At 43.8% G+C, this 24,071-nt stretch overlaps 2 protein-coding genes across 3 annotated transcripts in view; both read right to left on the minus strand.

Moving 5' to 3' along the window:
- TCEA1 (transcription elongation factor A1) overlaps window positions 1-3,917 on the minus strand; it is a 64,294-nt gene extending 60,377 nt beyond the window's left edge. Inside the window, exon 1 of one of the 2 annotated variants that reach the window (XM_073631604.1) lies at window positions 3,667-3,917. In XM_073631604.1, the coding sequence (XP_073487705.1) occupies window positions 3,667-3,741 (75 nt within the window). In that variant the 5' untranslated portion in view covers window positions 3,742-3,917. The remainder of the gene's footprint in view (window positions 1-3,666) is intronic. The other variant, XM_073631603.1, reaches the window with a different exon arrangement.
- A 9,426-nt stretch (window positions 3,918-13,343) lies between these two features.
- The window catches only part of LYPLA1 (lysophospholipase 1), a 45,005-nt gene continuing 34,277 nt past the window's right edge, over window positions 13,344-24,071 (minus strand). The window contains exon 9 of the mRNA XM_073631606.1: window positions 13,344-15,144. Coding sequence (XP_073487707.1) covers window positions 15,094-15,144 — 51 coding nt within the window. The 3' untranslated portion in view covers window positions 13,344-15,093. The remainder of the gene's footprint in view (window positions 15,145-24,071) is intronic.

Here is a 24,071-nt window from a genome sequence, read left to right on the forward strand (position 1 = left end):
GCTTTCCATTATTTTGCACAGGTGATTTGATCAGTTTCACTGCCTTAGACCCCATACACACTATTAGATTTTCTGCAGATTTTGGTCTTCCGATTTACCAAAACTATACAATATGAAGTCAAACCTTAAGACCCCTTTTACACCGGAGGCATTTTTTCAGGCGCTTTAGCACCAAAAATAGCACCTGAAAAATGCCTCATCTGCAGTCCCAGTGTGAAAGGCCGAGTGCTTTCACACTGGGGCGCTGCGCTAGCAGGACGTTAAAATAAAAGTCCTGTGAGCCGCATCTTTGGGGCGGTGGAGGAGCGGTGTATACACCGCTCCTGCCTATTGAAATGAATGGGCTCTGCTGCTGAAGCGCCTGCAAAGCGATTCGGCAGCGGCGCTACAAGGGCGCTATTAACCCTTTCCTTGGCCGCTAGCAGGGGTTAAAAGCGCCCCGCTAGCAACCGAAAATCACCGCTAAAACTAGGGAAGCTTTAGCGCCAACGTTGCTGCAATGTGAAAGGGCTCTAAGAGTTTTAATTTGTATGCAATCAGGCAGGCCCTTGCACTACATGGTTTTGGTAAATCTGAAGACAAAAAACTGCAAAAAAACTAATAGTGTGTATGGGGTAATTACCACAGCTGTTACTGAGGGAAATCCTGAAAACATGACCCGTTGGGGCACCTTGAGGGCTGGAGTTGAGAAACATTGCTCTAACAACTTGATAAAAATTAAACGTTCTTTAGCAAGGAACATGAATTCCACATTAAAAATGCTACCAAAATTAGTGTGTGCTGTAAATTGCCTTCAGCATTGCTCCGGTTTCTTCTTGCTGCCATTTTGCTGAAGCCCAGAGCCCCTGAACAGCAGTAAATCATAAAGCAGTACTAAACCCATTGATTTAACAGTTTCAAAAAACAGTTAGCATTTCCTGCATTCCAGGAATGTAACTGTCACATTTGCCTATGTCCTACAAACAAGCTATCCAATGTCTTGTGTCATAGCTGATCACATGTGCAGCACCATGGCAGTTGCAGATCAAAGTCAAACCGAAGCAGATTCCTTGGCTGTAATGGATAGGAGGGTTTAATTCAGCTTTAAAGCAGTGTTCCGCCTGGGGGCAAAGAAATTAAAAGTCAGCAACCACAAATACTGTAGCTGACTTTTAATATTAGGGAGACCAGGGAGCCCACGATGTCGGCACCCCAGATGATTTTCGGATTGGCTGTCGGGTCCTTCAGCCGCCGTTCTTCATAAGGAAAATCACACAGCCGGATCCCTACTGCTGATGCACAAATCCCTTTCTAACTTGCCCTGCGGCGGAGGAAGGAGGAGCCCGAAATTCTGGAAGACTCTGCTCCGGTTCCGTCCCTCTGAAGTGGAGAGGGGTACCGAAAGTTTGGCACCGGAGTGCCAAAAAAAAAAAAAAGGGAAACCCATGCTTCTTTTTTAACTTGTGTGGAAACCCCAACAAATGTCTCTTGTAAATGCCTTGTATACAGTGAAAAGAGCACAATGGAGGAGGTGGAGAGCAAGCCTCCCGCATACCCCTCACCGTATACACTGTACTAGAGCCAGGAGGGCAAGTCTCAGCACTGGAAGTTCACAGCGTACTGTACTGTTGGGCCTGAATAAACCAAAAGTAATGCAGCACCATCCACACATGGGACACCCATAGAGCCGATTAGCAAATTCCTGGAGTTCCCCCTTAATGTATAAGGCCCGTTTTACATGGGCTTCAGCTAGTATAAGAGCCGTGTGAACAGCAAGCTTTAACAAAGCATTTCCAGAGCAGTCAGCTAGTTGAAGTTTTTAAAAATGGTCTGGGAGCTTTCACCCCCTTCCTGCCCAGGCCATTTTTCAGCTTTCAGCGCTGTCACACTTTGAATGACAATTGCACAGTCATGCTACACTGTAACCATGTGACGTTTTTATAATTTTCTGCACACAAATAGAGCTGCTATCTTTTGGTGGTATTTAATCACTTATAGGTTTTTTATTTTTTCCAAAAAAAAAAAAAAAGTTTTAGTTTAGTAAATTTTGTAAATAAGTACGGTAATTTTTCTCCTTCACTGATGAATGCTGATGAGGCGGCACAAATATGCTGCACTTATGGGCACTGATAGGCAACACTGACTGTCATCACTAATGGGCACTGATTGCTGGCACCAGTGGGCACTGTGGGGGCTTTATTGTAATCAGGAAACTGATGATCAGTGCCCTGATTACATGCCTAGCCGTCCTCTGTGAGGAGATGCTGCTGATCGGCTCTCCTCTCCTCACACTCGGTCAGTGTGAGGGGAGGAGCGCCGATTACTGGCATCTCCGTGTTTACATGTGACCGGCTGCCATTGGACACAGCCGATCACATCTTTACAGAGATCTGGGTCGAATCTGTGTCCTAGCAACACAGCACCATAGCCGCGCTGCGGGCGCGCAAGAGTGGTTGTTCTGGGTGCCGTCATATGACGTCCACCCAGAACGAGAGTCGCACTGCCCAGCCGTCATTTGATGGAGGGCAGGCGGCAAGTGGTTAAAGTACCATTCAGATCCAGTTTGTAAATGGTGAACACGGATCTTAATGGGAGTGCTGACTGCCACTTTAAACAAGCTTCAAGAAGTGCTGAAACCTGCTAGCAGCTTGTTTTAAAGTGGCAAACAGCACTCCCATTATGATCCGTGTTCAACAGTTACAAACTGAATCTGAACAGTACTTTAAAAACGTCAACGAAACTAGCTGAAAGCTCTGTAAACGCTTTGTCAAAGCTTGCTGTTCACACGGCTCTTATACAAGCTAAAGCCCCTGTAAAACATGTCTTAAGCATCATCCTATACAGTGGTGGCCAATCCATTAGGGGTAGAGGGGGCGGTGCCCCTGATCTACATCCAGGGTGCCAGATGCATGGATTTCAATGGGTTTTTTTTTTTTTTTTGAAGCACGGATTAGAGTCTGAGGCTCTAATGGACTTCAAAAAAGGGTGGGCACGGTGCGCAGAGCACTTCACCCTGAGCCCACCCAGTTGTGTGACATTAGTGAATTATTATTAGTCAGTTTCTTTCTGTTTCTCCTCCCGAGACCCAACTGGCCGGGAGTCTGAAGACCCGATTGGCCGGGAGGAGAAGCAGTGACCACTGGGACACTGAAGAGACAAAGGGCACTGAGGACAAGCTGGATGGGGTAAGTGGCGATTGATCAGCGGACAGGTAAGTGACAAGGGGGGGGGCGTGTCTCAGGTTTGTTTGTAAGGAACAGAACAGTTCAGGGAAAGCATTCCATTTATAAAGTCCATTCCCAGCAGGTATTGCCCCCCCCCTCCCCCATTCTTCTATTCCTTCCATTGGTCCTTGGGTGTAATGCTTGTTTCCAGTCTATGGTAAGTATTCATGTCACCTCACTGGTTCCCTCTATTGTTTGACACATGGGAAGCTGACGAGGACCGGGGAACTCCAGATAGCTCTGGTTCTTCCACACTCAGGAAACCCCCCTGTATTAATCAGCTCCGGTGTACTGCGCCCTATACCGCCAATCACGAGCATTGATCTGTAGTTCCAGGCGGCACAGACACCCTCTGATAGGCTGCTCAAATCCCCAGCACACACCATTGCATGCCCATGGGGGGAGGGGGAAGACACAAGGTGTGTGCCTAGAGCGGCCTGTGCCATCTCCACAGCGGGCTCACCGTGTTCTTCTTCTGTACCATGCGCTCCATCTTCTTTGCGATACGGATAATCTCCTCCCCGCCACACCCGCTCATCTCTGCTCTATTGTGGGCCACAAACAATGACACCAAGGAGCCTGGACAACAACACTGGAGCGAAAGGCAAATTCCCGCTTAGCGCGACCTCTCTATAGCCCAGCCGGAAGTTTAGCACGACAGTCCCAAACAGCGAGGACTCAACTATGTTATCGTTCTAGAAGAGCGGCCTCTTCCGGGGAGGTGTTGTACGGTCCGCCACGCCCCGTAGCAAGCGGCTCTTAGTCAGATATGGAGAATGCCTGCGCCACCTGGTGGTTAGATGTGGGAAATGCACGCAGCGTGTATAATGAGTAGTGCTGCGTCCACCTGTACACCTCTATCGGTCAGCTCTGAGCCTGCCCATCATTTGGCTTGAAGACCAGGCCTGTTCTCACACTTTCTTTTTCATGTAAAAATCAGTTTGTTTGTTTTTTTGTTACAAAATTACTTTTTAAGCACTTGCCATCCGGGCTCTTTCTGACACTTTGCTCCTACTTTTTTATTACTAGAAAATCACTTAGAACCCCCAAACATTATATATATATATATATATATATATATATATATATATATATATATATTTTAGCAGAGACCCTAGAGAATAAAATGGTGGGTGCTACAATATTTTATGTCACACTGTATTTGCGCAGCAGTTTTTCAAACATAATTTTTTTGGGAAAAAAACTTTCATGAATTAAAAAAAAACAAAAACCACTGAAGTTAGCCCAATTTTTTTGTATAATGTGAATAATGATGTTACGCCGAGTAAATAGATACCTAACGTGTCACGCTTTAAAATTGCGTCTGCCCGTGGAATGGTGGCAAACTACGGCACTTAAAATTGTCCATAGGCGACACTTTAAACGCCTTTACAGGTTACCAGTTTAGAGTTGTAGAGGAGGTACAGTGCTAGAATTATTGCACTCACTCTGACATTCGTGACAATATCTCACATGTGTGTTTTTTTTTAATATTTATTTTATACAAAAATATATATTTTTACACTTATTTTTTGTACTAACGTTATTGCTATCACAAGGGGTGAACAACATCCCTTGTGATAGCATGGGCCGTGACAGGTCCTCTTTATGGAGAGATCTGGGGTCTATTATGCCTCGTTTCCACTGAGCGGATCGGTTCGGGTCGGTACAGTTTGGAAGGCCTGGAATGGTCCGGCCTATTCAGGTGAGCGTTTTCACTGCAAGTCGGACCACCAGGGGCCATACGTGGGTTTAGAAAAAATGCCTAGCATGGCGTCACATGTCCGCCAATCAGTGGAATGTATCGTAGCTCCGCCCTAACTGAACCGTACCATTTTCTATGGCCCCACATCTGAAGCAGGACCCAGAATGGTGCGGTTCGGTTCGGTTGTATGGGCCACTTTCCTAATTGAAACACTCAAAATAGCGTACCGTACCGAACCGAACCGATCCGCTCAGTGGAAACAAGGCATTAGACCCCAAATTTTTCCTCTGGCCTCCCATGTAGCCGATCAGACACAAATCGGTCTGATCAGCTACTCACCTGGCCATTGGTGACCAGGTAAACAAAGGGGCGGGACCGGAACTGACAAACTACTCGTCGCTCCCAGTTTCCAGGGTTACAGAGAGAGGAACGCCGTCAGTTGCTCTCTCTCTGTACAAAGCAGCCATCGCCGACGGCCGCATCGCTCCCGGACACCGCAATGGGACCAGAGATCCCAGGAGAGGAGGGGGATGGGACCCTCTTCCACCACCCGCAGAAGTGATCGAGTGGATAATTAGCCACCCAGATCACTTCTGCCTTGTTCAGAATCACCGGCTAAAAAGATCAAGACTGGGATGATGCCTGTAGGTGCAGGCATCCTCCCGGTATAACCACTGAAACCAGAGGACGTCCATGTACGCCCTGCCGGCAGAAAGTGGTTAAAGCACAGAGCCTAGGCCCTAGAGCAGGGGTAGGCAACCTCGGCCCTCCAGATGTGGTGAAACTACAAATCCCATCATGCTTCTGCCTCTAGGAGTCCTGCCTGTGAATGTCAGGGTCTTGCAATGTCTTATGGGACTTGTAGTTTCAAAACAGCTGGAGGGCCAGAGGTTGCCTACCCCTGCCCTAGAGAATAAACTGGTGGGTGTTACAATTTATGTCACATGGTATTTGCACAGCAGTTTTTCAAACACAATTTTTCTGGAAAAAATACTCTCATGAATTTTAATGCACAAAAACACAAATTCCCAATTGTTTTCTTTATTTTATATATATCCATCCAAACGTTACACTGAGTAAATAGATACCAAACATGTCACACTTTAAAATTGCATCTACTTGTGTAATGGCGCCAAACTGCAGTACTTAAAATTCTCCATATGTGACGCTTTAAACATCTTTACAGGTTACCAGTTTAGAGATACACCAGAGGTCTGGTAATAAAATGATTGCTCTCGCTCTGACGTTCGCGACGATACCTCACATGTGTGGTGCGATCACTGGTTACATATGTATGCAGGACTTACGTATGTGTTTACATTTACACATAAGCACATTATTTATTTAATCCAAACCTTTTTTTTCGGGGCCACTCTGTGCAAAACCCTTGCACAGAAGAAGTATGTATAATATTTTACAACCCTTTAAAGCACTCTTGGCAGGCCCTTCCATGTAAGATGTGGTTGTGTCTATTGGCATTCTGTCAGACCGTGGCTCTCTAGATTAGGTGCATGGCCCAAAATCTTAGTTCCATTATATGGATGCCCCTATCCATTAGACCATGGGTGCAGAACCTGTGGCCATCCAGCTGTTGTGGGACTACAAGTCCCATCATGCTCTGCCTTTGGGAGTTACGCTTGTAACTGTCAGCAGCTTGCAATGAGTCATGGGACTTGTAGTTCCGCAACAGCTGAAGGGCCACAGATTGAGCACCCATGCATCATTATTATTATTATACAGGATTTATATAGCGCCAACAGTTTGCGCAGCGCTTTACAACATGGGGCAGACAGTACACTTACAATACAAATCAATACAGGAGGGATCAGAGGGCCCTGCTCGTTAGAGCTTATGCATTAGACCTTTTATCTATGTAAAAGTTACATTACTGCATGAATGCCTTGGTGGATACATTTCAAGAAATCTCTAGGATAAGTCTTCTGAGCAGAGCTCCCAGACCAGAAACACCTTGAGCAGTTACCCTTTGAAGACAAATGCCTGTTTGGGCCATCCTTGGATAAGAACATCAAGGAAATCATAAGGAGGTAGGAGTATTCTCCCCCACAGAAGAAAAAGGCTTATGTTACTACTAGTAGATCTTCTACGCCTGAAGTTAGTAAGGATTTCTTTCAATCCTCTTTGTCTAAATCTAAAAAAAGGAATGTACTTTCATCAGAAGATATGGCCCTCTAAGCCAGTTAAGAATAGTGCCAGCACCTCCTACAGTGATGGGGCACCCCTACTTCTCAAAGTAAGGAGTTGTCTGTTAGCCTTCTGGTCCCAGAAAGTCTCAGATGCCTTGAGTACAGTGTGTAATTTCCAAGGGCTATAAACTAGAATTTCACGCTCTGTCTTCTGCTTTAAGCTTTCAAATCAAAACTTCTGTCAAGGCCAGCAGATTGGTTTGTGACTGTCCAGCATCTCTTGTCTCAAGGAGTCATTACCCCTGTAGCAGCAGAACACTTTCAAGGTTTCTACTCAAAACCTTTTTCCCCAAACTAAAAAGGTGGAAGTCAGGCCCATTCTGGATCTGAAGACTCAACTTGCTCATATGGTTTCAAACGTTTTGCATAGAAAATGCCAGATCAGTCATTGCCTTCCTGCTTCCAGCAGATTTTCTGGCTTCAATAGATATCTGGGATGCATACTCTCGCATTTCCATCTCATTAACGCTATCTGCATTTTGCAATGGGTAAGCAACAGGATTAATTTGTCATCCTTCCCTTTGGCCTATCCACAGGCCCCTCCCAGCTTTCACCAAAATGCTTAACCCCGGTTTTTAGCATTGCTCTGTGCTCAAGGACTTTACGTTGTAGGGCACTTGGACAATCTCTTTTTGAAGGCTCAGTCCTCCTTACCTCCAACATCCAGGACAGTAGAGACTCTGCTGAGCGTGGGTCTAATAGTTGCCTTCTACAATATGCCCAGTTTCAAGATCATTTCAACTCAACATTCTGGCAACGTGGGAGATACTTGGTCCTTGAACCACCCCAAGTGTCTGACTCTCAAGGGCAGACTCTCCCTAGCACAACGAGTTTTAACACTGCAGTTAAGGAAGCCCTTTTTTGCATAGCTGTGGAAGGTTCTCATGAGAGACACTGGCCTGTTGGGCTGGGGAGCAGTCCTGGACACCCTTTCTGTGCAGGGGACTTAGAAGAAAACATCAACATTCTGGAACTCAGGGTGATTTTATTGTCTCTTAAATGCTACTCTTATTGCAAGGAAACTTGAGGAGAATCCAGTATAATGCCATGGACCACATCAATCACAAAAGGAGGCACCAGAGTTGCACCAATCCAAGGGAAGGCATGAAAACATGGCAGGTGGACTCTGTCAGTCATCAGTGTCTGGATTGGGCTCTCCTTCTGGAGGTCTTTCAAGTCTATTACCACAGATGTGGATGCTGAATATGGTTTAACTAGATTCAAACTCAACTACAAACTGGACAGGTTTGTTGCCAGCTCCAGGGACCTTTGGGCATTCACTATGCATGCTCTAGTAGCGGGATCAGTTCTGCCCAATCTATGCCTTTCCACCTCCTCCAGATTCTTTCTTGCCTACTTTGTAGGATCAAAGAGGGGGGCAAGCTGGTAATCATTGCATCGTATTGGCCCAGGGGGTGTCCAGATATCTGTCCCATCTTACTTCTCAAACGCTGGCTTTAACGGCATGGCTCTAGTTAAAAGTGGAACTTCAGTCATTTTTTTTTTTTTCATTTTTCCCACCTATTAAATCCTCTGCCCTCCTTGTTTTAACTCTTGATAGTAAAACATTTTTTTTCCTACCCATAAATACCTTATACAGCCCACTTCCCGTTTCTTGTCTGTAAAAACACCTAGGCCTATGACATCATGCACAGCTCTCTTTCACCCTTCACCCTCGTGAGAGTTTGGCAGGAAGGGGGGGTGGGGGATGAGTCAAAAAAGGGCCAATAAGAGAGCTGCAGGTGTGTGTGTAAATCCAGGAAGTGAACAGGCAGAATCACAGAATATATATAAATTATATGCAGAGTGGTTGGAGGGAAGCTTCAGAATGGCAAAGATGTTTTTATTGCAAATTATGTGAGCAGACTGTAGTTCCTCTTTAAAGAATGGTTCTGGGTGTAGCCCACATCTCCCCACTGTATGATCTTGTGCCCTCAGTCCAGTTCTCTCTGCCCTTTGAACCTGTTTGGGATATTTTCTTGTCTGACCTTACCAGTTAGGTGGCATTACTCATGCGAGGGAAGGGTCTACATTCACCGTAATGAGGATATTGTCCTTCCTTTATATTCTGAATGAAACACCCTAGGAAAATTTCTCTCCATCAACTGGATGTGGTGCATGCTCGGAAAGTTTACCTTTTAGCTATTGCCTCCTTTTGGAAATCAGATTACCTTTATGTGCTGAATGTATCCACAAAGCTCTCATTTCACCATTGCTAGCTGGATCAGACAAGAAATCATTAGCGCATATAGTCCTGAAGAGTAGAGTTCCTCCTTCCCCTGTTAAGGGACACCAACAGATTTGTTAGTGCATTATTGTCTTTTCAGCGTAGGCTTGCAAGTCTGCCACCTAAGCTTTGTGTATACATTTGGATGGCCCACTCGTAATAATAATAATGCCTGTCTTCTATACTGTATGACGGGGGGGGGGAGACCTATACACAGTACTCTAGATTTATTAATCTACATTAAAAAGACAGACAGGCAAATGTGAAAGCTATGCTTTCAATTTCGCACATTAGCTGCATTTTCATGCATCCAAAGTGGAAGGAATGGCAATGAAAGAATCTCATTCAGTACCAAAGCTTGTTAAATGCTATAGGATACCATTCCTTTAAATCTGAACTCCAAGATACATTACAACTTGTTCCATAAAAGCCAGATATGTACATTATATGGCTCCTAATCATATACAGTAACTGGCCACCTTTAGTAATTTATGTTTGAAAAATCTGACTGAAATTATGCAGCTCTGGCCAGGTACCTGGAAAAGGTACCATGGAAGAAGATACATCACATCTGCTCTGAGTGAGACAAACCAGGAGTCTGGGATCATAAACATAATATACATTAAAAAAAAAAATCCATATTCAGTATTGAATAAAACATGAATCCTTGTGCTCATGCAACACACAAAAATCCATGAATAAGTGTAGTCTGTTATCAGGTGTCCGTTTGCTCTCTCTTCCTTCACACTTGATCATGGACTAAACCTATTTATGGATTTTTGTGCATTGTATGAGCACAAGGAATAAGGTTTCACTCAAAACGGAAAATTATTATTTTTTTTTTAATGCATGCGTTTGATATAGCACTGCTTCATTTGTATATTATACCAAAAGTGCTAAAAGGGTGCACTTTAACCACTTTCTTACTGGGCACTTAAACCCCCCCTCCTGCCCAGACCAATTTCCAGCGCTGACACACTTTGAATGACAATTGCGCGGTCATACAACACTGTGCCCAAATGAAATGATCATTTTTTCCCCCACAAATAGCTTTCTTTTGGTGGTATTTAATCACAGTTGGGATTTTTATTTTTGCAAAACAAACAAAAAGATGGAAAATTTTGAAAAAAAAAAAAAATTTGTCAGACTCGCTGATCACAGAGCACGCCGTGTGCGCCCCCTGCAGGGGGCACGCAGGCCGCTCATGCATGGGACGACGTCAATGGACGTAGTCCAGGCAAAGCAGGTCCGCTCTGTAGCCGTCATTTGGCTATAGCGCGGATCTCTAGTGGTTAAGGTGAGAGCTGGAAAACATTTATTGGGGCATTGCTTAAATCGCAAATGGTTTTAGGTAGCGCAGGAGTACACTTTGTAGTACTTAATTCAGACTGGTAGCCAGCGACTACTGGGTTTGCAAGCTATAGTAAGCGAGATGCAATTATGTCCCCACTCGCGGCAAAGAGAGATACAATGGGATGCTACAAGACTGGAGGTCGAGATGGGGAATGGAGGGCATATTTACCCATTTTCAGCCTGTTCCGGTCCAATCACACGATCCTGTGTCAGCCAGGGGTGGCTGCAGGGGAGAGGAGAGCTTGCTAGTCAACAGCCGGGAAAGCCTAGATCGGTGATATCACCCTTAGCCTCCAGTGTCCCAGCTGTTGAAAGCTCCCTCCTCTCCTCTGCAGCCACCACTGGCTGACACAGGAGAGTCTGATCACCTGACCCGACCTGGCTAAAAATAGGCAAGTATATGCACATCATTTTTTTTTTTTTTTACACAGGTTAGTCTGCATAGGTGAGGTGGGGGGTGTTAACATGTTTAATACTATTTAGGGGACAGGCCTATAAATCATGTAAAAAGCATGGGTTTTACAAATCCTGGATACCTATGCATGTAACAATAGGTAACAAACCATCTTTATACACATTCAATAAAATATCTGGCCAAAGTTCAAAATGCTTTAAGTACTTTTATGGCTTAATATACCCTTTAGATTTCAGTGCCAACAATTTTGCGTCATAACTTCAGTATGACTTTTTTTTCACCTGCAATTTAAAAACCTGTCAACACACAGCAAAAAATCATATTGGACTAGTTTTATTTTTTATTTTATCTTTGACAAATCATAAAAAAGCCTTAAAGAGTAAGCAAGTTCATAAAAAAAAGGGGGATTGATCATTTAGATGTATTCTTTATTAAAACATGAATGTACCAATATTAAAAGAAGCATTATTCTTTACAGGTTTGGAATTTAGCAGTTGTATTAAATGTACCTCATAATTAAGAATTATCCTGTCTTCCATTAGAGAGAATTTTCAAAACAAAGACATTTTCTATCATAAATTACTAAACACCATTCTGAACATAGCGCACAAGCACAGTCTCCATTCATATTAAAAAAAAAAATCATCATCAAGCTGCATCTTAAATTTGCTACACCTATTATTGAGATAAAAATAAAAGAACCATATGGCTTACAAAAGGAAATTCCCTCAACCTGAAAGAGATTTAACATAGCTGGGATCAGCAGTGTGCAACTCCAGTCTTCAAGGAGGGACTACAATGCATATTGTCCAATTTCCTTCAAATACTCACACAATATTTAATAGTATTCTACAACATTGTCCAAAACCACCGCAGTACTGGATTAAATGCATTTTAAAACTGATTTCACCTCCTAGCTTGATGACTGGGAACTCAAACTTTGCTATTGATTGAAACCACAGATGATGTATTGCTGTGGTTTAAAGCCGATGATATAGAGTTTCAAACCAGTTAAGATGTGTGCCACCACACATGAACAATTCCTTTCGGAATAGAAAAATATGCAATGTAAATAGTGGGCCTCAAGTTGAGCCACTAGTCCCGATTATATGAAATATGTGCAATTGTACCGGTAACAGTAAAACCAGCCCCAGTGTGGATACAGTGTGGATACAGTCAGGTAAAATTGCTAAATACAATTATCAGAAAGTTTCAATGCAGGTAATCCTAGTTGAGATCAAAGTTTTGTACATCTTAGTAGTTAGAACAGAAAAAAGTAAGAAAACAAATGATAAAACAACATGGACTGACTGCAATTTGTTCAAAGCAGCCAAAGTGCTCAGAAAAATAACATATAGTGCACACAACATAAAAATGAGAACCCCAGAAAATCAGTATGTAGTTTCAAAGACCTTCAAGTATAATCATTTTTATGAACGCTTTCAGTCCAGTAGCTTTACATTTGTCTTGTCTAATTGCTGCTATGACCATCTTTATTAATGGTGGGTAAAGCTGACAGGCAGATTTTTTTGAAGAATTCTATACCATTGAGAATCTCACACACAATGTACTTCAACTCTTATTCTGAGATTTGGGTCCAGCACTGCAGTACCTAAAAGATTTTCACTAAACAGTCCAGTGTTTTCTTTAACTCACCATTACTATGATTAACAGATGTATAATAAAGAGCTATTTAATATGGTTCCTGTCTAGATCAGTGGTGCCATATTCTAGTCATCGACACCTACCAATATTGCATTGTTTTACCACTACCAGGTAGGTAGCTAACCTGCAAGCCTGTGAAGAAAACTAAAAAATATGCACAGTTATGGATAAAGATCACAGCTGAGTACCACTGTTCTGGCCGATACATCAACTGACCTATTGCATAGCGTCATCCTTCTTACAATAGTTTATCATCTTGAGTCTAGCACACGTACATCCTTATGATGTATTCATGGAGAGAGAGAACGCGAGAGCGAGAGACCTGAAGTAACTTTTAAACCTTTAATATAGTTATTTGGACAAAGGGGCCATAAATCAAAAGGAAAACCCAATACAAAGTATTAGTTTACCAATGTACTAAATTATGAGGAGAACACTCAGTCATCCCTTCAAGAAAACGTAATACTTCTAAACCTGGATGTACAGTGCCTTGCAAAAGTATTCACCCCCCTTGGCATTTTTCATGTTTTGTTGCCTCACAACCTGGAATTAAACATGTATTGTTTGAGGATTTGCATCATTTAAATTACAAAACATGTCCACAACTTTTAAGATGATTTTTTTTTTTTTTTTTTTGTATTGTGAAGCAAACAAATAGGACAAAATAACAGAAAAACACATTTACATGTTTCCCCTTAAACCACTCAAGTGTTGATTTAGCAGTGTGTGTGGGGTCATTGTCCTGCTGGAAGGTGAACCTGCGTCCTCAAATCACAGAGTGGTACCTGTTTTGCGCAACAATACCCCTGTATTTAGCACCATCCATCTTTCCCTCAACTCTGACCAGTTTCCCAGTCCTGACTTCTGAAAAACATCCCCACAGCATGATGCTGCCACCACCATGTTTCACTGTGGGGATGGTGTTCTTTGGGTGATGTGTTGGGTTTGCGCCAGACATATTTTTTATATATATTTTTTTTATAACCTACACCTGACTTGTACTTCAACAACAACATTGTCCCTTACTTGTTTGGAGAGTTCCTTGGTCTTCATGGCAGTGTTTGGCTAGTGGTGCCTCTTGCTTAGGCGTTGAAGCCTCTGGGGCCTTTCAAAAGGGTATGTATATGTAATGACAGATCATGTGACACTTAGATTGCACACAGGTGGACATCATATCACTAATTATGTGACTTCTGAAGGTAATTGGTTGCACCAGAGCTTTTTATGGGCTTCATAACAAATGGGGTGAGAATACATACGCACATGCCAGTTATTTTTTTTTTATTTCTGAAAAATAGTTTTATGTATATATTTTTCCAATTTTACTTCACCAACTTATACTATTGTGTTCTGATCCATCACATATAATTCAGACTAAAAAAAACAAAACATTGAACTAAAGGCTGTAATGTAACAAAATAGGTAAAAAGCCAAGGGGGTGATTACTTTTGCAAGGCACTGTAAATCCTGACATCCAGCTCATGGTCCTGGAGCACTCAAAATACTCGTTACCCTTGTACATTCAAAATTTCTCAAAGTCCCTCAAATTTCTAGCTATGGTCAGTCAGTCCCTGTTCATTTCATATTCATTACTACTTATTACAAATCTGCAATTCTGTCCCATGGCAGCATGTAACAAAGTTCTAAGTGAACGTGGTCCATCAATGTTCACATTATGACACAAAATTTATCAATATTATAGCTGGTAATAAAATAACGGGACTAATAAAACAGATAGATATATTATGGGCATAACTAGTATACTATTCCTGCTAGGCTATAAAACAGCCAACATTCTGCCTACCAAAAACACAGCCTAAAAATCTCAAAATGTAACCCTAGTTAAGATGACAGAAATATGGACTTTTCCATACATTTTAAACTTTTTATACAACTTTATTGTAGAAACGTACAACAGGTTAGAAAAGCTTAACAAGATGTACTGCATTTTAATGCACAACATGAACATGGAACTGGAAACAAATCTAGAGGGTTGCGTTATACTAGATGTACGTATAGACCCACCATCTGTCAACAGTTTTCAGAGTCCTTTGCTACTACCATATCATGAAATAGCCCTTACAATGCTATAAATAATATAGCAATCAGTCAACTACAGTTTTGTAATGTGGTCTTTAGTATCCTATATTTGGCCAAATTTAAATCAGCAAATCCTTGGTAACCATATTGATTATCCCAACCCTCATTACTGCATCTTATCAGAAGAACTAGAAGTTTCCTTATTGAAGACATATAGGAGGAGTATAGTGACTGTTGCTGGTGCATATTTCAAAATTCCCAAAGGCATACAGAAGTGTCAGTTAACTTGGAGGTAGCTGCTTCTCAATGAATTGCTTGATGTCAGACATTTCCTGAAATAAAAAAGAAAATACATTTAACAAATAGGGAATACACTATTCAAATACTATCATACGACACTTTTACTTTTTTAAGGCTTTGTGCTGGTTGGACAGTGTTGTCTTTTGCCACGTATGGCCAAGCTTTCTTTTCATAGTAAAAGTTCCCGGTGATAGGTAAAAGATATATATATTTACATATATACACACACACACACACACACACACACACACACACACACACACACACACACACACACTATATCACATTTTTGTAAATATTATATCTTTTCATGTGACAACACTGAAGAAATTACACTTTGCTGAAATGTAAAGTAGTGAGTGTACAGCTTGTATAACAGTGTAAATTTGCTGTCCCCTAAAAATAACACACAGCCATTAATGTCTAAACCACTGGCAAAAAAAGTGAGTACACCTCCAAGTGAAAAATGTCCAAATTGGGCCAAAAGCATCAATATTTTCTGTGGCCACTATTATTTTCCAGCACTGCCTTAACATCCTTGGGCATGGAGTTCACGAGAGCTTCACAGGTTGCCACTGGAGTCCTCTTCCACTCCTCCATGACGACATCACGGAGCTGGTGGATGTTAGAGACCTTGCGCTCTTCCACTTTCCATTTGAGGATGCCCCACAGATGCTCAATAGGGTTTAGGTCTGGAGACATGCTTGGCCAGTCCATCACCTTACCCTCAGCTTCTTTAGCAAAGCAGTGGTCGTCTTGGAGGTTTGTTTGGGGTCATTATTACATTGGAATACTGCCCTGCGGCCCAGTCTCCAAAGGGAGGGGATCATGCTCTGCTTCAGTATGTCACAGTACATGTTGGCATTTATGGTTCCCTCAATGAACTGTAGCTCCCCAGTGCTGACAGCAATCATGCAGCCCCAGACCATGACACTCCAACCACCATGCTTGACTGTGGGCAAGGCACACGTCTTTGTACTATTCCCCTGGTTGCCGCCAGACACACTTGACACCATCTGAACCAAATACGTTTATCTTGGTCTCATCAGACCACAGGACATGGTTCCACTAATCCATGTCCTTAGTCTGCTTGTCTTCAGCAAACTGTTTGCAGGGTCTCGTGCATCATCTTTAGAAGAGGCTTTCTTCTGGAACGACAGCCATGCAGACCAATTTGATGCAGATGCGGCGTATGGTCTAAGCACTGAGATGCTGACCCCCCTCACCCCCCTTAAGCTCTGCAGCAATGCTGGCAGCACCTTTTACGTCTATTTCCCAAAGACAACCTCTGTATATGACGCTGAGCCAGTGCACTAAACTTTTTTGGTCCACCATGGCGAGGCCTGTTCTGAGTGGAACCTGTCCTGTTAAAGTGCTGTATGGTCCTGGCCACCGTGCTGCAGCTCCGTTTCAGGGTCTTGGCAATCTTCTTATAGCCTAGGCCATTTTTATGCAGAGCAAAAATTCTTTTTTTTAGATCCTCAACGTTCTTTCCCATAAGGTGCCATGTTGAACTTCCAGTGAACAGTATGAGAGGAGTAAGAGCGAGAACACCAAATTTAACACACCTGCTCCCCATTCACACCTGAGACCTTGTAACACTAACAAGTCACATGACACTGGGGAGGGAAAACAGCTAATTGGGCCCAATTTGGTACTGACTTTTGTTGCCAGTGGTTTAGACATTAATGGCTGTGTGTTGAGTTCTTTTGAGGGGACAGCAAATTTACACTGTTATACAAGCTGTACACTCACTACTTTACATTGTAGTGTGTACTCACTTGTGAGAGAATAATATATAGATATAGATATATCCGTCCATCTAAATTGCAGATTTCTGCTTGCGTTTTAAATAACCATACTAACATTAGTGCATTGCAGATCCTCTTTAGCACAACCATATTCTCCAACAGTGACTGAACCCCACAGAGACCAACATAATTTGAAAATGGAATCATTCAGTCTTTGGATAGGCAGTGTTCTGCCTTGCCCAACTGTTATATCCAGATGTGGAATACATTCCTATAACATAGCTATGTGTTCGAACTGTTCCAAATGTTTTGGTTACTGGTTAGACTGAAAACAACATATTACAAAAAATATAGAAGAATGTCTTAAAGCCCAGATAACCTTAAGCTATCCACTTGCTGACCATCCTATAGCAGTTTTACTGCTACAGGGTGGCCGCTTTGCGTAGGTTCATTATATATTATAATATATATACTTTTTTTTTTTTTTTTTATGGTCGGAGCCCTATGACCGGGAGAGATGTGAACCACATAAACACGTCAAGACTAACAACATAAAGTAGACCTGAAATGTGCCCTGGTCTGCTCGAAGGTATGCCAAGAGAGGGGAGCAAAACGCTGGGTTAGGGAGGCAATTATTTGAGGTGCTAATGTACTACTAAGCAAGTTTGCGGAAGGCTTGTAACATTTCTGCTTCCAGATTGGGGATGTATCGAGCAAAGCAAGCGGATTTCCACCTGCCCATCTTCTTGATGACGTGGTTCGGTACACAGTTTTGTGATGCTGCTGACGCTGCTCCGATCCGGATGGAATGTCCAGAATATCGTCCGGGGTCAAGGCCTAAGTTAAGCAAGAGGATCCTAATGCGTCCAGTGAACTGGCTACCACTTAGAGGGTTAGTAGGGAAAGGTCGGACAGATGAGCCAACAACTGATCTAGAATGGCCACTGGGCACTAGGCATTGCGAGTCTGGAAAAGTTTGATATTTACCCCGGGACCGGACTGTTGCATTTTGGACACTACGAGGTGTAGGATGAAGTGATTATGATGGCATTTCAGATGGCGCCTGCGTAGTACCTGACAGCTGGGGCCGGTGAACTCGCTCGGACGTAAGAAGCCATAGAAAGCCAGGTAGATGGCTGCTTAAATGACCATGCTGGGCAATAACATAAAGGGGGAACGTGACAGGATGGTAGACATGTCTCTGAAGATGGCGCTAGTGATGGGTAGGCGCTTGCTACTGGTTTGGGGCTGTTGCCTGTGGATACCATGTAGGATAGTTTTGACTGTTGGCAGTGAAAAAGGATGGTTTGGTAGGGTACTATAAGGAGATGAAATGCTGGATGCCAGCTAAAGTAGAGTCTGATTGTATTGTGTGACGGCACCAGCTGTGTGTGGCAATATGATATAAAAGCCAGGATGTGCTTGAGATCTCCTGATACTGCCCATAGGTTCCTAGCCTCAAACCTGTCGTAGGAATTCCAGGCAGTACGGTACGCTTTCAGGGTGTTGCGAGATAATGACTGATTAATAAGGCGGGACGCATAGTGTAGGTGTTGCTTTAATCCAACATTAGCCATGACCAAGGTGGGATAAGAGATGTGGCTGGGTCGGCTCCAGGTTCTTGCGAAAAGAATGAGGCAAAAGTTAAAGCAGGATAGTAAGTCGACCGAGATATTGTCGACTTATATTGGATATAGATGCAGTGCACATTGAATTGGTGCTGCAGTGATAGTTGCACCAGTCTGCACAGGAAGGACATGATGGCTAGCGATTTGGACCTGCCTTTATTTATGATATTGGCTGTGGCTTGTTTGCCACACACAAACATCACTGTTTCCCCTGCCTAGGTGCTGCCCCAGACTTGAGCTGCTGCCACAATGGGGTAGAATTCGAATAATGCGGAGGACTGACTGAACCTGGGAATCAGGAAGATTTCTGGTGGCCATGGCCCTGCAAACCAATGATGGCCAAAAATCGCCACAAAGCCTGTAGAGGCTGTGGCGTCCGTGACTACCCAAGGTGAAGAAGAGGATGCTGAAGGAATGAACATTGATATGCCATTCCAGTTCATGAGAAATTCGTCCCACATTGACAAATCCGCTATTGCTGCAGTGTCTAGCTTAAGAATTTGGTCTTGCGCCTGCGAGAGGAAAACTAAGAGGCGCGAGATGAAGGACCACTCGTGAGGGATGATCCTCATGGCGAAGTTAAGCATGCGAAGCATGTGCCGGGCCTTCCCCTTTTCTGCTATGGGCACATTAAGATTATTACTTACCCCTCTTAAGCTGTCCAAATCTACTGGGGAGCTCACCGGGTATTTCGATGAGCAGGAAGTCATCGAGATAGTGAATCACTTACGACAACGTGCGTGATGTGACAGAATCCAGGAAAGAAACTGGGCAAACGTATCGAACTGCTTTTAGAGCCAAATGTCAACTTGGTGGCGAAATAGTACAAGCCTTTCCACTTGATTCCATGCCACCGCCAGAGGGATGGCTCAATGGGATGTAACTTGAAGGTGTCCAAGATGTCCGCTTTGGACAGCCAAGTGCCTATTCCTATGCTAATGATGGCTTGAATAGCTAAGTCGACTGACGAGTATTTAAGGGAAAACTCCTGGGGGTATTAGGGAGTTTGGGATGCGAGAACAATGAGGCGCGGACAAATTGTACACTAAACAAAGTTTATTGGAAAACTTACCTTTGACAAGTCCAATAGGGCTGACTCTCCAGACAGTGAAAGGTGACTTGAAAAAGGGGCCCGATCATGTACCCCTGGTCCAGTTCGGTCTGCAACAAAATGCTGATGGCTGACTCATTAGTGGCGGCTGAGGGTAGGTTCTTGCATTCGTGGGTCGTGTGGGGGGAGCGTGATGAGGCCGGTGTGGAATCCTGAAGTGAATCCCTGCACGAGGAAGGCGGTCAGGGAGGGAGTCGGGTGCGAGGATAGGTAGAACCAGAACCACCCGACGTGTATGCGGCCTCATGAGGAATTTAGTTGCTTGATGCCACACGTGACTGAGATATTCTTTAAGGCATGTGAGGCAAACATGAAGGAGCTTACCGTGAGCGTAGTTGCAAATCCTGAAATTGAAATTATTGCAGATAGTCGCACCCCCCACTGACTGGATCGGTCGTCCTAACTTGTCCACCTGGGATGGCGGTGTGAAAGCAGGCAAGTTTTGAGCGCCACCAGAGGTGGAGGGATAGTTGGTGGGGCATCTGCCACCTATCTCTGGGCACTGGTTTGCCGTATGGGTGGAAGACTGGCAGTTAGCACAGAGTGTGGCGCGTAGACCCTCAAAGTGGTGGCAGAATAGCTCTGTGTCAATGGTGCTCCAGTTGGTGGTAATCTGGAACTAGAAAGAGTCTAGCTGCTGCCTTAGCTGAGAACGACCAGAGGTAGTCATAGAATGAAAACCTCCCATACTTGTGACCCAAATTCCACCATTGCATGTAGATACAGGTCCAGTTCTTCCCTTCTGTTGGGGTTGGCCGTGCAAAAAACGTCTCTGATCATCCCAAAGGCTAGCACAAACTCAGTGACAGTGAGCTTGCAGTTAAGCCTAGGGTCTTTTGCTTTCAGGACGATTGAGACGTCCCCCCAGCTATATGATTTGTTGGGCCACAGCTGGGCGTACCTCCAGGGCTCCCACTCTGGCCTGGACGTCAGTGACTGCTGTGGACAGCGTGGGTACCATGGAGTGGAGCTGAGCAATAGCGGAGGATATAGACTGCAGTGATGCCTGGGTGCCTGGTTGGGCTGCCGCTGGCGGTGGGAATAGCAGCCGAAAAAGCTTGGCTTTCCTTGCTGTGGCAGGGTAGCAAATACCCCTGTGCCGCAGCTCTGCTGTGAGCTTGGGGATGGTCCAAGCTCTGTTGTAAAGACAGGAGGAGACAGATGCGTTGGGTAGGTAAGATGGAAAAAGAAGGAGAAAAACGAGGACAGGAAAAAGGAACGACAGGCGTAGTGAAGAAGCCGATTTGCATACTAACACTGTTGAGGGGAAATTTAGAAAACTCTAACCCTGAGCCCCCAGGGCGTACTGGGGCAGGGAGCTTCTGTTCTGCTATTCCAAGTAGGAATGTTGCGATCTGTAGTTTATTGACCTATGTTCGGCCTGCTAACGATTGCACTGCCAGCAAGCTTGACATTGAGCGACCTTGTCTGCATAGGTGAAGGGTCGCCCTTCGAAAACAGTGTTGTGCACAGAAAGATGTGACAGTTACTAACGCCTAAGGAGTAACTCAAATCATGTATGTGAAGTAAAACATTTTGTGAAAGAGTGCTTAAAGGAAAATGCAAGGGGAGATCCCTCGTACTACCTATACACCTGACTCGATGCCCTAGCTTGCAAAGTCTGGTTGGGGGGGGTGTCAAGCAGGAACCTATAGTGAATTGACATAGGAGATTGATTTAAAAAGGGGTTGCAATGAGCTGTTTGGGGCATAGCTGGCCCCCTGGTGAAGGTGCGAGCCCTGTCAATTGGTGTGCGTTTTTTTACCTGAGGAAATACTGTCCAAACCTGGTACAGGATGGACCAACTTAAACTCTTACTGACCTAAAGGGAAAATGACAGAGAATAGGCGATTTGCCACTGGAGACGATGAGTGGCCAATTTGAGTGCCACTGAAGAAGTGATTGCAAGTAAGCAGCCTTATCAGGAAGGTGAAAACAAATATAGCGGAATTTGAGCAACAACGTACGAATAGATGTAGTGAGGTGTGTATGTTATGTGCCTGATTAGAGTAATGTAAAGCAGAGGATCCAAATCGTTGTGCCGCCGAAATGTCTCGCCGATGCGACTAGATTCAGATTGGGCTAAAAAAAGAGTGTGAGGGGTGTGGTGTGTAGAGCCGAGGATTCGAATCGTTGTACCGCCGATGTGTCTAGATTCGGATCGGGCTGGAGTGTGAGTGAATGGTGTGGTATGTAGGGCCGAGGATTTGGGACGTATGCCGCCAGTGTGACTCAATTCGGAAGTGGCTGCAGTGTGAGGGGCGTGGATTCGAATAGTTTGTGTCGTCGAGGCGACTTGATACGAATCGTCCTGAGCAGTGGGCTGACGCGAGTGGTTACGTCGCCAGTGCGACTGGACTCGAATGAGGTATAGAATCTTTACGATTGGGTGGTAGACTTTGAAAAACCTACTAGGTACGAATACATGCGAATGATATGGAAAGTTTTACGAAGTAGTGGGAATAAGGCAAGGAACTTATGACATATGGTTACGACAGTTTACGAACGGGGAACATGACAACCAACACTTTGTTGGGGTGTAGGAAAAAAAAAAAAAAAAAAAAAAAAAGGGTAATAACGAATCCTACCTATGACAGAAAGCGCGGAATCGACGAAGACCTATGAAAAGGGAACTGCAACACCTTGGAATTTGAATACACAGACTCACAAACACGCAGTGAACTGGCAGAGTCGGCCTGGTGACGTAATACCACGCACTGGAACCGATAAAGACCACTGTGGGTGGTATGCTTAAATGCCCCCCTGGCTCCTCCCATAATTTCAGGCCACCATACTGGCCTTTGAGATATATATATATATATTTTACAGTGGGGACGGAAAGTATTCAGACCCCCTTAAATTTTTCGCTCTTTGTTATATTGCAGCCATTTGCTAAAATCATTTAAGTTCATTTTTTTCCTCATTAATGTACACACAGCACCCCATATTGACAGAAAAACACAGAATTGTTGACATTTTTGCAGATTTGTTAAAAAAAAAACAAAAAAACAAAAACAAAACTGAAATATCACATGGTCCTATGTATTCAGACCCTTTGCTCAGTATTTAGTAGAAGCACGCTTTTGATCTAATACAGCCATGAGTCTTTTTGGGAAAGATGCAACAAGTTTTTCACACCTGGATTTGCGGATCCTCTGCCATTCCTCCTTGCAGATCCTCTCCAGTTCTGTCAGGTTGGATGGTAAACATTGGTGGACAGCCATTTTTAGGTCTCTCCAGAGATGCTCAATTGGGTGTAAGTCAGGGCTCTGGCTGGGCCATTCAAGAACAGTCATGGAGTTGTTGTGAAGCAACCCCTTCGTTATTTTAGCTGTGTGCTTAGAATTAAGGCCAAAAAGGTCTATCTTGGTCTCTTCAGACCAAAGAATCTTATTTCTCACCATATTGGAGTCCTTCAGGTGTTTTTTTAGCAAACTCCATGCAGGCTTTCATGTGTCTTGCACTGAGGAGAGGCTTCGGTCGGGCCACTCTGCCATAAAGCCCCAACTGGTGGAGGGCTGCAGTGATGGTTGACTTTCTACAACTTTCTCCCATCTCCCGACTGCATCACTGGAGCTCAGCCACAGTGATCTTTTGGTTTTTCTTTACCTCTCTCACCAAGGCTCTTCTCCCCCAATAGCTCAGTTTGGCCGGACGGCCAGCTCTAGGAAGGATTATGGTCGTCCAAAATGTCTTCCATTAAGGATTATGGAGGCCACTGTGCTCTTAGGAATCTTAAGTACAGCAGAAATGTTTTTGTAACCTTGGCCAGATCTGTGCCTTGCCACAGTTCTGTCTCTAAGCTCTTCAGGCAGTTCCTTTGACCTCATGATTCTCATTTGCTCTGACATGCACTGTGAGCTGTAAGGTCTTATATAGACAGGTGTGTGGCTTTCCTAATCAAGTCCAATCAGTATAATCAAACACACCTGGACTCAAATGAAGGTGTAGAACCATCTCAAGGATGATCAGAAGATATGGACAGCACCTGAGTTAAATATATGAGTCACAGCAAAGGGTCTGAATACTTAGGACCATGTGATATTTCAGTTTTTCTTGTTTAATAAATCTGCAAAAATGTCAACAATTCTGTGTTTTTCTGTCAATATGGGGTGCTGTGTGTACATTAATGATCAAAAAAAATGAACTTAAATGATTATAGCAAATGGCAATATAACAAAGAGTGAAAAATTTAAAGGGGGTCTGAATACTTTCCGTCCCCAGTGTGTGTGTGTAATAAATGTGTGTGTATATATATATATATATATATATATATATATATATATATATATATATATATATATATATATACACACACACACACACACACACACACGATCCAGGGTAGGGAGCGCTAATGCGCACCGGCTTGCTCCTGCTGCTATTACACACAGCAGGAGCCGATCAGTGGGTACCGCGGGCTCGATGTCAGACAGCAACCGCCGATCAGCCACAGAGACAGAACTACA

The sequence above is a fragment of the Aquarana catesbeiana genome, linkage group LG05, assembly GCF_042186555.1.
Source record: "Aquarana catesbeiana isolate 2022-GZ linkage group LG05, ASM4218655v1, whole genome shotgun sequence".
In the NCBI taxonomy this organism is placed as follows: Eukaryota; Metazoa; Chordata; class Amphibia; order Anura; family Ranidae; genus Aquarana; species Aquarana catesbeiana.